Source organism: Cricetulus griseus, chromosome 4 (assembly GCF_003668045.3).
Source record: "Cricetulus griseus strain 17A/GY chromosome 4, alternate assembly CriGri-PICRH-1.0, whole genome shotgun sequence".
Classification (NCBI taxonomy): domain Eukaryota; kingdom Metazoa; phylum Chordata; class Mammalia; order Rodentia; family Cricetidae; genus Cricetulus; species Cricetulus griseus.
The window spans coordinates 198502631-198519698 of NC_048597.1; the positions used below are offsets into that span (position 1 = coordinate 198502631).

At 39.8% G+C, this 17068-nt stretch overlaps 1 protein-coding gene across 1 annotated transcript in view; it reads left to right on the plus strand.

Moving 5' to 3' along the window:
• LOC100767051 (zinc finger protein 2) overlaps positions 1–4160 on the plus strand; it is a 19903-nt gene extending 15743 nt beyond the window's left edge. Inside the window, exon 5 of the mRNA XM_035444227.1 lies at positions 1651–4160. Within this exon, the coding sequence (XP_035300118.1) occupies positions 1651–3221 (1571 nt within the window). The 3' untranslated portion in view covers positions 3222–4160. The remainder of the gene's footprint in view (positions 1–1650) is intronic.
• The last annotated feature ends 12908 nt before the right edge of the window (positions 4161–17068 follow it).

The following is a 17068-nucleotide window of genomic DNA, read 5'->3' on the forward strand; positions in this document are numbered from 1 at the left end:
AATGAGACAGATTTCAAGTGCTGGTCATTTTATGTTTGTACATCAATAAAACAATGTAAAAATAATGTCCTCATTTCATGGAATTAACGTTTTGATAATAGACGGATAATTTTATTTACAATGAGGAGTCACAAACAGCTATATGTAATGTTGAACCAGAGTATGAGTAACTGATGGTGTTGAAAGCTGTGCAGTATTTCACTTAGGTAGTTGATAAGAAAATAAAGAAAGAGATCTAGAAGTTAGACTTGTAAGGCATGATCTAAGAAATCACAAAGAGGACACAACACAGGAAGAGATGTTCCTACTTGAGAAAGAATCAAGGAGCAGTGAAACAAGTTTTATATTGAAGAACTCAAGACTTTTTTTTTTAATGGATCTATAGTTTGGATACAACACTTCCCTCTATTTTCTTTCTCTCATTCTAAAGCAACAAAGATAATGAGAAATGGCAGAAGATTCTACCTGTTATGAAACTAAAAGAAGTAAAGTCTCTGTAAACATGATAACATCTTTGAGAATCTATGGATTATCATACTTAGGGATGTATATCCGCAATTTGTGGGTGAATGTCAAAGCTCATGATATCACAAGTAGCCAGGTATTTTAGAGATGATGTGCAGCATACGTATTTCTCCAGGGTGGTGGACATGTTGTTCAGTTAAGACCTCAATTACTGGTATCTGTTGTGTGTGGAAGTGGATAGGAAGAATTTCATGTTTGAAAATCTCACAATGCATGATGACTCCTGAAGTAATAGTTCTAAACAAATAAAGATGCAAACTCATGGCTGTAAGGGAAGCTTCAAGTTAGGAAGCAGCTTATTGGACTTTTCTCATAATCTGCAAAGAAGATTTTCTAGAAATTATTGCCCCTTTTAGATGAGAAATAAAGAGAATGTCAGAAAGAAGGTCATAATTGTCATATATCAAAGTATATACAAGAATAGAACATTGTAAAAAAAAAGTAACCATTATCTAAGTGGAAAAGTATACTTAGCAATTGGTGGATATTTTAACAAAATAGTTCTTCACAAAAATAAAATAAAGTGAGGAGACATATGTGAACCTATCAGTGTATTTTAGTATATCAAAAGATATAACACACCTGTTTAGCTCCAAATAAACACACAGATGCTTATATTAATTATAAACTGTTTGGCTGGTGTCTCAGGCTTCTTTTTGGCTATCTTTCTCTTAATTAACCCATAACTATTAGTCTATGTGTTTCCACATGGTCTTGGCTTACTGGAGAATGTCCAGCATTCTATCTTTCCTATCTTACTGGTAGCTACATGTTTCTCTCTGTGTCTCTGTCTCTCTCTGTCTCTGTCTCTCTCTGTCTCTGTCTTCCTCTCTTGGCTCCCTCTCCCAACTCCTTCCCTGCCTTTCCACTTCCCAGCATCCCCATAGTCTGGTAGCCCGGCCTATACTTCCTGCCTTGCTACTGGCCAATCAACATTTACTCATCAACCAATAAGAGAAACATGTATTCACAGCATACAGAAGGAAATCCCCCATCTTTAAAGTTTACAAGCTAATACTTAATATGATCTTAATAAAACAGGATGCTAGTAGGATAGGAATAAATTCTTCCACTAGAAAATCTGAAGTGTAATTCACAGAAATGAATTTTTTTTGGTTCTTTTAGGCTTCTGCAATGTGGATGGCACAATTGAGACCAACCAGAAATGTCAAGACAGACATTTATGTCAAATTACTGCTAGTAGCCACAATAGAACAACTGAGGAAACAAATGGATTAAGAAACAATTTTTATTTGTGTTCCATGAAAATTTCAAATTTTGTTGTAAATAATAGAGACTGTTCAGGAGTGAAGCCCGAGGAGCTGAATGAATATCAGAATACATGTCTTCCTTCTGAGCCTCATGGGATATATACTTTAGAGCAATATAATGACTGTTGTATAGCAGGGGAATCCCTCAAGTGTCCTGAGCAATTTAGTCAACATTCCCAGATTCAAACTGGGCAGCAGGATTTTGAATACAATGGAAAAGATACAAAGGAGGCAAAATTATTGGAAAAAATTATTTCATCTAATAGGCTTCAAATGGGACTGACTTTGTGTAAGCATAATGAGTATGAACAAGTCTCTGTTAAGTCAGATGTCATGGTTAAGGTAGGGAAGGCAACTTTTGATAAATCATGTAACCTTACTGAAAACCAAGAAACATACTCAGGGAGCAAATTTTATAAATGCCTTGAAAGTAAGGAAACCTTTACTAGCAAATTAGATCTTACAGTTCATCAGAGGACACATAACCAGAACAAAGCCTATGTTTGTATCCAATGTGAGAAACTCTTTAGCACAAAATCTTCCCTTACTATTCATCAGAGAATTCACACAGGAGAAAAGCCCTATGGATGTAGTGAATGTGATAAAACCTTCAGGCAAAAGTCAGCCCTCATTGTGCATGAGAGAACTCACACTGGTGAGAAACCCTTTGAGTGTCATGAGTGTGGTAAAGCCTTCCAACATAAGTGGTATCTCAAAATGCATCAGAGAACTCACACTGGTGAGAAACCATACCAATGTAAAGAATGTGGAAGAGCGTTTCTAAAGAAGTCATACCTCAAAGTGCATCAGGGAACTCACAAGAGTGATAAACCATATGAATGTGAAGAATGTGGAAAAACCTTCCATAACAGGTCATACTTCAACTTGCACCATCGAACTCACACTGGTGACAAACCCTATGCATGCAACGAGTGTGGAAAAGCCTTTTACCAAAAGTCAGACCTCAGGAGGCATCAGAGAATCCACAACGGTGAGAGATTACACGAATGTAAAGAGTGTGGAAAAGCCTTTCAAAATAAGTCATACCTCAAAACTCATCAGAAAGTTCATACAGGTGAGAAACCCTATGAATGTAGAGAGTGTGGAAAAGCCTTTCAAAACAAGTCATATCTCAACAAGCATCAGATAATTCATACAGGTGAGAAACCCTATGAATGTAGCAAGTGTGGGAAAACATTTCAGTGGAAGTTAGTCCTCAGTAAGCACTATAGAATTCACACAGGTGAAAAGCCCTATGAATGCATTCAGTGTGGGAAAACATTTGGCTACAGATCATCCCTCATTGTACATGAGTTGATCCATTCTGGGGAGAAACCCTATGAATGTAACATATGTAGAAAAACATTTTCACAGAAATCAAACCTAATGAGGCACCAGGGAACTCACAGACATGGGGTAGTATGATGGTAATGGGTACAGAAAGATAATTGCCAGGCATTTAAGTCTCAGAATGCTTCAAAATGTTCAAACAAGAATTCACTCAAGTGTGAGTAGTGTAGGTTGTTCTTTCTCAGTTAACATGAGAGAACCCATAAAGGGTTGAGAAATGTTAGGAATGAATGTAAAGGAAAGTTTCACCAGAACTTGCCCATAAAAATGTTATGAGAAAACTCACACGAGGAAATTTTTATAAATGAAATACATGTGGGAAAAAGTCACGCACTACAGGTCTAAACTTGGAATGGATCTGCATATTTATATAGGAGGAAACATGAATATGAAGAATATAGAAGTTTTATACATGTTCTTCAATGTGTCTGAGATAACTCACATTGGAGAGGCACTTGGTGAAAGACATGAATGTGAAAAATAGTTTTTAATAATATAATTGAGCAAATATGAATATAATTAAGGTTGAAAACCATTTTGGCATCATTCATGTCTTATTATGCATGAGCAAGTCCACACTGGCAAAAAATCCTTCAAGAAATCTAATCATTAGAAAACTCCCTGGAAGTCTTTTCTTGTTAAATATGACATAATCCTGGGAGGAAAATCTCTGTGGATGGATTTTTTTGTGGCAGTGTTCCAGTAGAAGTTTCATCATAGGATGGGCCAGAGAACTCACTTGAGAAAGGAAGGCCTATAATAATATTGGAAGCCCCTAAACTATATATCACATCTAAGCGGGTATCAGACAGCACAATCTAAGAGCAGTGTGGAAGGGGATCAAGAACATTTAGAAATCAAGCACTCTCATACACTACAAAATGTGTACAAAGGAATAATACTGAGTAGCAGAGTGGCTATGTGTACCCTAGAAACCATTTTCTTTTTCTTGCTTTTTTTTAAGGTTTATTTTTTATTTATTATGTATACAGTGTTCTGCCTGCATGTATGTCTGCATGCCAGAAGAGGGCATGAGATCTCATTACAAATGGTTGTGAGCTGCCATGTGGTTGCTGGGAATTGAATTCAGGACCATTAGAAGTTCAGCCAGTGCTCTTAACCGCTGAGCCATGTCTCCAGCCCTAGACACCATTTTCTTATCTCTGGACATAGCCTGCAATTCTCAGCCTCTGCTGTGGCCATTATAAGTTAAGTGGGTTCCCCTGGAAGACTGAACTCAACTGATATTCAGTACTTTCAGATTTGGCAATCTCCCTCCAAACATCAGGCAGTTTTTTCCAGTTTATGTCAAAGTGAAGTGAAGGTGACCTTAAGGACATTCTTACAAATATTGGTGGGAGACATATATTGGAATTTAAGAATTGGTTGAAGAAAACAGTGATCTTTCCCCTTTATCTTTGTACCTTGTGCCTGGCACATTAGTGTGAAATAAATGTACTGTTTAGAATTCCCAAGTGTGATCTGTTCTCATTGTATTACTAACAGGTCATTCTTGATAATTCACTTTATGAATACTGGCAGTCTTTCTGAGAGCTGTGACATTTATCAGTACATTCATACAGAAGAGAAGCTTGCCTTGTCATTCTTCATTTCCAGGTTAATTTAGAAGAATCAGTTGCAGAGAAGATTACATCGAACCATTTTTGGGAATGCTTTATATCATCCAGGGGTATCTCACTGAAGAAAAAAAGTTAGATAATTGTCAACTATTTTTATACTATTTTCATTTTTATAAGAAATTGTAATGAAGAGAGACTTACCAACTTACATATTATACATATATGGATACAGGTAATTTAAACATAACTATTTCAACAAGAAATATTTGAGTATTCACCATGCACAAATCATGAGTGGTGATACAATCTATGAGGATTCCTTTGACTAAGTCCAGAGGCATTCTTGTTTACTTAACTGGATGTTGGGAGCTGCTGATCATCAGCTCCTGGGTAGAGGCCAGGGATCTGATATATTACTTAAGAATCACAGAGCAACCCCCCTCAGGTTAGCAATTCATGTTAGAAATTTCTCCTAATGATACCTTCACTGTGATATGATAATACATACAGCTCATATAATAAATATTGTGGCCAGGCGGTGGTGGCGCACATCTTTAATCCCAGTACTCAGGAGGCAGAGGCAGGCGGATCTCTGTGAGTTTGAGACCAGCCTGGTCTGCAAGAGCTAGTTCCAGGACAGCCTCCAAAGCCACAGAGAAACCCTGTCTTGAAAAACCAAAAATAAATAAATAAACAAACAAACAAATAAATATTGTGACAAATAGTATGCTCTGCCATTTTCTCTTGCTGTAACAAAGCAATCGTTTAGAACTTTATCAGGAAATTAAATTTATTTTGATGACAGTTTCTTTTTTTAGGTTGAAAATCCAAGATCAGGTTTTTCATCATTTTAGCTTCTACTGTGGGCCTTCTTTGCTGTTGTAGAATGTGTTGAAGAGTTGGAAAGGGAGCAAGCTCTGTACAGAGAGATAGCAAATTGGTCCTGCATTAAAAATAATACAAAATTTTGGGACTAACTATAAGATTAGCACTAATTTCTTTTGTGGCATTTCCCTTTGATCCAGTTCCTACTTTCCTCCTTCCATCACCATCTAGCAGAAACTCACCCACCTTTCAACACTACCACACAATGGGCCAAGTTTTGCCTAGCACATATTTTTTTCATTAAAAATTATTTTTCATTTTACATACAAAGTTCTCTTCCTTTTCTCCTGTTTCCCTCTTTCTACCCACTCCCCCATCCACTCCTCAGAGGGGGTAAGGCCTTCATTGGGGATTCAAGAAAGCCTGGCATACCAAGTTGAGGCAGGACTAAGCCCCGCCCCACTGTATAAAGGCTGAGCAAGGTATCTCACCATAGGGTATTTGCTATAAAATCCCCACCCTTCACTGGTTCTGGGATAGCTGGTTCTGCCCATTGATGGATACTGAAGCAGGAGAGCTGGTCCAGCCCCTCAGGAGAGTGTTGCCCCTGCCCCTGCAGTCAGGAAAGATGGTCCCACCTAGCCTTACAGGCATGCACCTCATCTGGGACACACACTAACTCTTACCCTGTGGTCAGAGACATAGGTGAACCATCCCTGAGGGCATGAGAGCAGGAGCACTGAACCCCACCCCTTGTCTCCATGAAGTAGTATGGCTGAGAGAAAGATGCCCTCACGTCCTCACTCATTACCATCTGGAATAGGTGACAGAGCTGGACCCAGGGTTACAAGACTGAGAAATAGCCCTGATACCCACTGGCTGTTGCACATAAAGACCAAGCTTTTGCACACTACACTATATTATTCTACAGTTTCCACGAAGAGTCTTCTCTCAGTTTTTTTTTGTCTTGATTTTGGTTTTTCTTTTAAATTTGGTTTTTGTTTTGGAGAGGAGAATATTTCAGTGGCAAGGGACAGGTGCATAAGTGTGATCAGAATGTATGAGGTGAACTCCATAAAGAATCAATAAAAGTTGGCCGGACGTTGGTGGCACACGCCTTTAATCCCAGCACTCGGGAGGAAGAAACAGGCAGATATCTGTAAGTTCGAGGCCAGCCTGGTCTCCAGAGTGAGGGCCAGGATAGGCTCCAAAGCTACACAGAGAAACCCTGTCTGGAAAAACAAAATAACCAACCAACCAAACAAAAAAATCAATAAAAGTTAAAAAAAAAAAAAACAGGAGGTATCACCATCCCTGGTTTCAATTCGCACTATAGGGCTGTAGTAATAAAAACTGCATGATACTGGCATAATATCAGACATTCTGATCAATGGAAACCTGATTCTTTTAAAGAAGCCAGAGATATACAAGTGAAAAAAAGAAAGCCCATTCAACAAATGGTGCTGGTCTAACTGCTTGTCAGGACATAGAATAATGCAATGTGATTCACATCTAATCTATCATCATGCACAAAACTCATGTCTGGTCTCAGAGCTGTGCCAAGTGGCCCTGTGGTGGATTCTTGTCCTTCCATCATCTAGATCTCCTCTGTGGACTCCTCACAGAAACAAATATTGGCCTCTCAGCAAGGATAATGCAGGAGAAATAAAGCAATGTACATTCTTAGCACCATCCTGAGATGTTTGGGTGTTCCCATGGCCCCCATTGGCCAACAACTCAATTAAAAGAATGCCATTCTCAATATAGGAAGCTTCAATTGGTGACAAGAGTGGGGCCATTTTGCCTACTATTTGGCGATTTCTTTTAGATCAGCTCCATGTAAGTATGTACTTTAGGAAGTTTCTTTGTATTAGGCTTCCATAGTTAATTTTAAATAGCCCTCAATTTTAGCTGTCTCTCACCATATTCTCACCATCACTCCCTCTTCCTCCCCTCTCCCTACTTGATGCTCTCATTCAAGTGCCCCCATCCATCTTTATCTATTGTATTTCCCTTTTCAAGTATTTCTGTCTGTTCCCTTACTAGATATGTAACCTCTGGGGTTGTGCAGACTGGGGCTTACTTATTATTGACAGCTTATATCCACTAATAACTGCTTAACAGTTAAATCCACATATAAGAGAAAGCATCCTATATTGTCTTTCTGGGTCTGGGTTACCTCACTCAGTATGATTTCTTTCTAGTTCCATTCATTGACATGGAGATTTCATGGTTGCATTTATTTAATGTCTGAGTAATATTTCATTGCATAAATGTGCCACACTTTTTTTTTTGTTTTTTGTTTTTTAATGTTTCAAGACAGGGTTTCTTTGTGTAGCTTTGGAGCCTATCCTGGCATTCGCACTGCAGACCAGGCTGGCCTCAAACTCACAGAGATCCTCCTGCCTCTGCCTCCAGAGTGCTGGGATTAAAGGCATGCACCACCAACACCCGGCTGGCTGTACCACACTTTCTAATCCATTCATGTTTTGAGGGACATCTAGGTTGTATCCAATAGCTGGCTACTATGAACAAAACAGCAAAGAACATGTTTCAGCAAGTGTCTCTGTAGTAAAACCTTCTCCAAAGGCCTCTCATGATCTCACACTGCCAAGCCCGAGCTGTTCTCCATGACCTCGTCATGCATGTCTGCACAACCATTGCCTCCTACACTACCAAGTTCAGTTACAACCTCAGGTCTTCCTCAGGTGCAACCTCAGGTCTTCTGGGAAACAGCTTCGGTGTGTTCACCTTGAGGAAACACTTCCAAGAAGACTTCATCTCAATGATGCTGGTGTCTTCATAATCACAGCTGATTTTTGAACCTGAGCTGACCAGCAAAATTGTTCAAGGAAAGCAAGGATTTTGCTTTAGTGGTTCTGGTCTCTGGCTAATCACAGCTATTTAATTATCAGCTCCAGCTGACCAGATGTCACAGATTCTTCACACAAAAGGTCTCATAGTGTCTTTGCTTTCCTCTGAAACGTCACAACCCAGGCTTCCATCATCTCAACATTCTTACTTTCCATGCTATAGAACAGGTCATTGGGCTCTCAACACTCAATGGCTGTTCTAGCCCAAAGGTCCTAAATCTTTCCACCATTCATCCCAAAACATCACTATCAGTTGTGTTACATCCATATTCTGTTTATACCTACTATCCTGATACTAAATTGTCTTATTAAGAGTACTGTTGCTGTGAGGAAACACTTTAACCAAAGCAGTTTTGGAGGAAAGGGTTTATTCACTTATATTTCCATATCATTGTTCCTCATCAAAGAAAGACACGTTAGGAACTTTAAGGGTGGGAACCTTGAGGACATGGAGGAATCCTTCTTATTGGATTGTATCTCGTGGATTACTTAGCCTGCTTTCTTGTAGAAGCCACCACCCTGTAGCAGCCCATGGAAAACCCTGCCAACAGTGATCTGCCATTCTCCCTCATCAATAATTAAGTAAGAAACGGCTCTATATGCTTGCCCAAAGTCCATTCTCATGAAGGCATTATATCAACTGGTATTCCCTTCTCTGTAGCCTGTTTTAAGCTGGCATTAAAAAATGTTAGTCAGCACAATATGAATCTGTGCTCTTGCTTGGCACCAATAGGATAGTGTATATATAACAGATATATATGTGTGTATGTATACACACACACACAGCTATATAATATTTTGTGCTAGAATATAACTGAGGTTCTTTAACATACTTAAAATGGGATCTAGAACTGAACTAAAGCTTTACTCATAATAATTCTGACAACTTTGCAAAAACAAAGAAACAAAAAATCATCCTTAGTCATTAGGGAAATGCAAATCACAACAACTCTGAGATACTATCTTACACCTGTCAGAATGGTTAAGATAAAAAAATACTAATAAAAGCTCATGCTGGAGAAGATGTGGAGAAAGGGGAACAATCCTGTACTGCTGGTCGGAGTGCCAACTCATACAGCCACTTTGGAAATCAGTATAGTGGCTTCTCAGAAAATTGGGAATCAACTCTACCTCAAGATCCAGTATTACCATTTTAAGCATATCTTTAAAGAATGCTCAATCATACCACAAGAACACGTGTTTAACTGTGTTCACTGCAGCATTATTTGTAATAGCCAGAACCTGGAAACAACCTAGATGCCCATCAACTGAAGAATGGATGGAGAAAATGTGGTACATTTACACAATGGAGTACTACTAGTGGAAAAAAACAATGCCATCCTGAAAGTCACAGAAAATGGATGGAACTAGAAGAAACCATCCAGAGTGAGGTTACCAGACACAGAAAGACAAATATTGTATGCAGTTACTCATAAGTAGATATTAGATATAAAGCAAAATATAACCAGTCTATAGTCCAAAAGCCCAGTGATATACATGATCGTCCCCTGTTGGGCTCCAAAAGGCCTGGACCCAAGGCCTAGTGGAACTTCCTGAGTCTGGCTAGAATTTGGCGACATGTCTTTGGCTTAACACTTCTGCATAGGAGTGACTCAGCAAAACTGACTCTGCCCAGCTACTGCTAACATGGTGAAATATTATGGGCCCTTATACCCCACCCCATCCTTAGGAACCCACCCACTTCCTCAACCCTATATAAGTACCTGCCTGATGCAATAAAGAGAGATCCTGCTTTGACAAGTTTCCTGACTGACTGTGGTTCTCTCCAGGAACTAGGAGGAGAGTCTGGGAGGTTGACACTCTCAATACTGCTCAGCCCCAGGAAGAGACCAGCTGGACAGGCTCTTCCCCAACCCTACCTGCTGGAGGACCCAGCAGACCCCAGAAGGGCAAAGGGACAACATTTCCTGAGTAAATTAGGAACAAGGGGGAGGGTAATATGAGAGTGGGAAGAGGAAAAGGGGAGTGGGGAGGAGAACATGGGGGATCAGGAGGTTGAGTTAGGGGAAGGACAGAGAGGGAGAGCAGGAAAGAGACACCTTGATAGACGAGTGATCATGGGGTTAGAAACTGAGCACTAGGGATATTCTCAGGAATCCACAAGTTTGAACCCAACTAAGAATCTAAGCAACAGGAGAGGGTGATTAACTGTCCTTCCCCTATGATCAGATTGATGATTACCTTACTTGTCATCCTAGAGCCTTCATCCCATAACTGAAGCAGAGATTCACAGTATAAACACTGGGCTGAACTCATGGAATCAGTTATAGAAGGGAGGAATGGTAATAGGAGCAAAGGGGTCAAGACCAGGCTGGTGAAACCCACAGAAACACCTGACCTGAACAAAGGGGAGCTAACGGTCCCCAGACTGATAGCTGGGAAACCAGCATGGGACTGATCCGGACCCCATGAACATGGGTGTCAGTGAGGAGGCCTCAGAACTCTATGGGGCCTTTTGTAGTAGATCAGCACTTATCCCTAGCATAGGAATGGACTTTGGGAGCACATTCCTCTCAGTCTAAACACATGGGGGAGGGCCTAGGCCCCATCCCAAAGGATATGACAGACTCAGAAGACCCCCCCCCCCATGGAAGGCCTCTCTCGCTGGGGAGCCAAAAGGATATGGGATAGGTAGGGTGTTTGTGGGGGCCAGGGGAGGAGGGGCGGTAGAGGGAACTTAAATTGACATGTGAAACAAGCTTGTTTCTAATTTAAATAAAAATGGAGAAAAAGGAAACATAGCCAACTAACTTTTCATTTAATAGTATTTCAATATTTAATAGCAATAAAATGATAACATTACAAAGCACATACATTAAAAAACACTCTAGTACAGGATTATATCTTCCTATGATCATGTGTAGCTGGTGAGAAGAAAGGGTTGACAGAATAATTGAAGGTGCCAGGATGATTCATGTATATAAGGGAACACTAGGCAACAACAAGGAAACTTAAACCTCCATCATCACAATCAAGGAGCACACCAACCTGGCCCAGTGACATCTATATAGTGATGGCTCACTGGGCATGTGGTGAGGAGACTGTAATGATTGCACACATGGGAAGAAATACACCCTCAGATTCATTTAGTTGGTTTCTCTTCCTTAACCAGGAATCTGTACAGACTCCTACAGCCCAGTCCCAAGAGTCCTCTAAATTTATCTCCCAGTAATATTTCCCTGAGATGATGCTCTGTGATCTCCAGAAGGCCACATAGCATCCAATAGGATCCACAGATGGATCCTGCAGATGAGGTTGAAGCTGACATTACATAGGTTCATCTTGATATGAAGCATCATTAAATTTTCAAAGAAAATGTGTGCTGTGGGAGGAGTCAACATTCTTTATTATTATTTTACATACTTTTTTTTCCTATTTTTAAACCAATCCCAGTTCCCTCCCCCTTGTCCTCCCACTCCCCCCAGCATCTCCCCCATCCCACCCTCCCATGGGGAATCATCCATGTCTGTCACATTATTTGGGGCAGGACCAAGGCCCTCCCCCCTGTATCTAGGCTGGGCAAAGTATCTCTCCATAGGGAATAGGCTCCAAAAGCCAGTGAATGCACTTGGTAGAAATATTGCTTCCACTGACAGAGGCTCCATAGACTCCCCAAACACCCCAAAAGTCACCCACATTTAGGGGTCCTAGTTCTATCTATTGCAGGTTCCCCAGCTGTCAGTCTGGAGTCAGTGAGCTCCTATTAACTTGGGTCTGTTTCTGTGGGTTTCCTAACATGATCTTAACCCCTTTGCTTATATTATCTTTCCTCCCTCTCTACATTTGGATTCCATGAGTGCAGCCCAGTGCTTAGCTCCTAAAGAACTCTCAAACACAGCTTTGAAACACAAGAACTTAAGGAATAGCTTTCTTTCAAATTGTGCTCAATATCCACCAGAGGTAATGGAGCACTGGAAACAGCCACCACTGCATCTGGGCTTTCAGACATTACTACAAAAGCATAAAACTAGGACATATTCCTTGGGAAATCACAATTTCATAAAGCTTAGTCTTTCAAGATTATCACACTTTCGAGTTTCCCCTGATTATTCTTGAAAAGGAAAGACCCTAACATGAAAGCAGGGAATATTGAAAGCTATCTTAGTATAACAGTCACCAGGGTGGGTCTCAGACAACAAAGACTTTTCCTGCACTCCTTCTTGCTCACCTGGAGAAGTTCCAAGTATGGATTCTGGGACACTACCATCAGCTCCTCAGACATTTCTCGTAGTTGATTGCTCTTTTGGGCCATCATGGCTTCGCTTTCCCTGAGTCTCTACAACATATTGATCTTCAGTTTTCATACACTCAATATGTTGCTCTTCCTCTTCATAAAGGACTGGATACCATTACCTATACTCTGTCCTGATCATTTTGTTTTCCCACAGAGTCGAGTAGTCCTGAATAAAAAGGGACATTCTCAATCACATTGGGCAATGTATTTTATCCTCCTCTATTGCACTCTTCTATGCCTAAATTTGACAAATGACTTCTGTCACTGTGATACATTGACTGATTTAATCTCTCCACTTTCCAGAATATGTAAATTCTTTGGTTTCATTAATTTCTTCTTTATTAATAACACAAGAAATCAAACCCTGAGCTTTTTCACCCTTGTAAGAGATCCAGAGGTGCCTGAAGAAAAGGTATTGATTGATATTTCAGGTTTACTCAAACATGAGCCTCTGCATGTAGTCATTAGAATTCACATTGTAGTCATAGAGTCTAATCCAGTGTGCTGAACTGTCATGTCAGCAATTCACTCATGAGGCTCAGACTTCTCTGCCACAAAGACAGACCATTCTTTACCCGTGCACAATTATATCTTACACTCAGAATGAGGGCAGCAGAAAAAGTTTCCTAATATCACATCCAATGCCTTAACATTTAACTCTTGAATGACAAACTTTGAAAAATATCTGCTTCAACCAGATTTTAAGCATGAATCCCATACTCTGCACCAAGTTGGCATACTCTTCTCTGCCTCTAGATTCTCTTGATTTTCTTGGATCTTCTCCCATAAAGGTGCCATTTGTTTTTATAAATCTCTCCTTTACGAAACAATGAATATCAACTTTTGATAAATAGGCACACTCTTGGGCTACAAATACAGTTACTTTAATGAGAGTAGAAGGATAAGTTTTCTTTTTTTTACTTTTAGATTTTAGAACATAGTAATATAAAACACAACATACCCATTTGCTTAGGTAAAGTAATTAATAATTAGGACTAATGTCTGGGTAACTTGCATAAGATTGGGAATCCCAGATGCTTCTCTCTAGCTGACCACAATATATTTTTTGAATTTAGTCTCCAGCCATAGACTCTTTTAAAAGAATGAATTTAGAGTTTAGCTTTCCAGTGACCTGGGAATAATGTATTACTAAGTGTAAATGTTCTTCACACCATAGGTCTCCCAATGGATATTTACATTCATAGTCACCCTTTCTTTATTAGTTAGTAATAGAGTGCCAGCATTCTGAAAACAGCTGCTTTTCATAATCAGGACAACCATCTTGCTGTGGTCTGCTAAGCCTCCCTCTTCAGCTTTCACATTCTGAAGCAGCTGCTTCAATGGGACAGTGTGTGTGTGTGTGAGCACAGTGCTCATGGCAGTCAGAACACAGTTGACAGAGGTAGATCCTGTCCTCCACACAGAAGATCCTCTTGTCACCTTGTAGGTCACACACTTGTGCTCCGTGGAGCTCAGGGACTTCATTATGCTGGCTTGTCTGGCAATGGACACCAGCTTCTTCAACAATGTTTATTCTGAAGTCCTTTTGCTGGGATGGTTCCCTACACATAGGGCAATGGACAGGAACTTCGATGTCTTCTTAGGGAAGGTGGAGGCAGGCCTGACAGAAGCTGTGGCCACAGCTTATGGTGACTGGGTCTGTGAAGTAGCTCAAGCAAAGGAAGCAGGTGAGTTTTTCCTGGAAGGCTTGGGAGATGTCTGACTCCATTTTCTGAAGGAGGAAAGCAGAATTGCTGCTATTGACCCCCAGAGTAGCAAGAGACTGCACAAACGAGATTCAAGTTCTGATACAGTCCTGTGTTTGGCAAGACAGGCTTTGATTTTCTATGACCAAAAATAGTTGAGGTAACTATAGGATTGCAGTTGCTGATCTTTCCTATTTCTCTTCTTGAGAGAAATACAGATTGATCTGATTGATGGGGGAAGTCCTTCTGTGTATAAGTCTCTCTTATTGGTTAATGAATAAAACACTGTTGGCCTATAGGGAAGAAAGTTAGGCAGGACTAGGAGAGAAGGAGGATTCTGGGAAATGTAGGAAAGAGAGAAGTTGCTATGTGATTCCCAGGAAGAGAGGACACATAAGGCTGGTGTCCTCTGTAAGATAAGTCCTTATAAAAATATACAGATTAGTAGTTATGGTTGATAATTAAGACTGAACTAGGAAATAAATCATAGTCATTGGACAACATCATTGTAACTAATATAAGACTCTGTGTGTTATTTGGGGCCCTAAACTGGCAGCAGAACCCAGGCAGCTGGCGGGAAGAGTTATCGTTACATCTGATGACATTCTGTGTCCTATCATCAGCATCTTTTTGGAGACTCCATCCAAAATAGTACCTTGGTCAAGGTCTGTGACAAGCTCTCTCAGTGTTTATGAAAAAATATACTCTGGAGTGATCAGTCATTCATGTCCATGCATTGGTCTTTCAGTACGACATATGTATTATGTAGGTTAAACACCTCCCTCTCTTGTTTTCTAACCAAGAAAATGCTCTACTTTTGTCTACTTCTAGTAAAGGCTTTGCTTTGAATTTTGATTTTAGCATCTTAGTCATTCACATCCCACTGTTCTGCCCCTTGACACATGAAGGCAGTATCTGTTACTTGTCTTCTTTCTGCTGTAAATACTTAATGAGAATAAGAATTTATGTTGACTCATAATTCAAGGGTATTTCCATTGTGGTGAGGAAGAAATGGTGGCAGGTGTTTGGAATAGCTGGTCTCATGGCATCCAAAAGCAGGAAGCAGAAAGCAAGGAACACTTAACTGCTCTGCTCCTTTCCCTTGTTTTCAAGTTTGAGACCTCAATCCAAGGAATGGTGAAATCATCTCATTAGCATTTACTGTGGATCTTCCAAACTTTAGGAAACCCACCCCAAATAATCCTTCACAGTCATGCCCAGGGGTTTTTCAATGTATATCCTAAACCCAAAGAGTTAAATACTAGGGAACTCTCTGTGGAAACTTGTTTGCTTACTAAAGATACATTTCCTGGCTTATCTTTATTGGATGAATCCTTGTAGGGCTAATTCTTATTGGTTTTAATAATAAAATCCCTGAGTCAGATAAGGGGTTAATGCTGCAAGATCAGAGAAGCAGAGCAGCAAGCCACCAGTTCTTACCTACTGAATCCTCAGGCCAAAGGGGCGATCCTGTTTCGAGGAATCCTCAGACAGTGAATACTCTGAGCTCCTGTCTCCTCTTGCCTTATGTTTCACTCCTCTCCCTAGTTCTGAGATTAAAGGTGTGTGATCCCCAATTCTGGGATCAGGGGAATGAATTCTGTTTCTTTTTTATACTTATTCAATCTCCTGTAGCCCAGGGCAGCCTTGAACTCACAGAAATCTGTCTGCCTCTGTCTCCTGAGTGCTGGGATTAAAGATGTTTGCCACCCCTCCCTGGGCTCTATGATTAACTAGTGTGGCTAGCTCTACAACTCTGATATCCCGACAAGCTTTATCTGTTATAGGAAAAACGAAATACCACCACAAATCCTACAGGCATAAGTAAGGCTCTCATGACTATTTGAGTGTTGGCCATCTATTCCCCTTCTCTTTGAATATCTACACAAATAAAAAAATCTTGGTTTGATTAGGAAAATATGCTCCAAATACCTTAAACTCCAGGGTCTAAAGCAAATGGAGCCAATTGGTTTAGCTGGTAGTCATGTGTACCTCAAAACCAGTACAAATACTCATCGTGAAGATCAGTTTAGAAAAGAGACTATCATCCCAATGCTGCCTTCCATACTTATCTGGTCACCCTCCTGAGCTATTTTTTTCCCTCTACATGAGATACCTCATTCCAAAATAATTTACAAGCACACAGAAGTAATGAAAATTAAACAGAGAAATGAAAATTATGCCAGAATTTAACCATATCTACTTTCATGTACAGAATATTGTGGTTAGTTTTCTCTAATTTAATCACATATAGACTTCCAACCTTATGTATCAATCAGTAGCAAGTATAGCCACTTCTTCCAAGATGGTAAACTACTATTCAAGCATTATTGCATACTGTGGTATCTTCCTATACTTTACAACAGATAAATACTAAAACAATTCCTTTACTAGATCTTGATATTTTGCTTTTACACATATTTATATAAAATATCCCCAGATTCTAGTAATTTTCAATCCATTCCAGGAATTTAATTTTATATATGTGTACACTTAATTTATAGGCATTGACCCCTCTTGTTGCTCTGAATTAAAACATAAAAATTCTCTAATGATGTTTTAAGAATTTAAACAATCATCAAATTTGAAAAGTAGCATAGTACATCAGGGCAATAAAAGAGTGAATATGGATGATCTAAAATTATCTGTAGCTGTAACTCACATTACATTTACAAAAAGATGA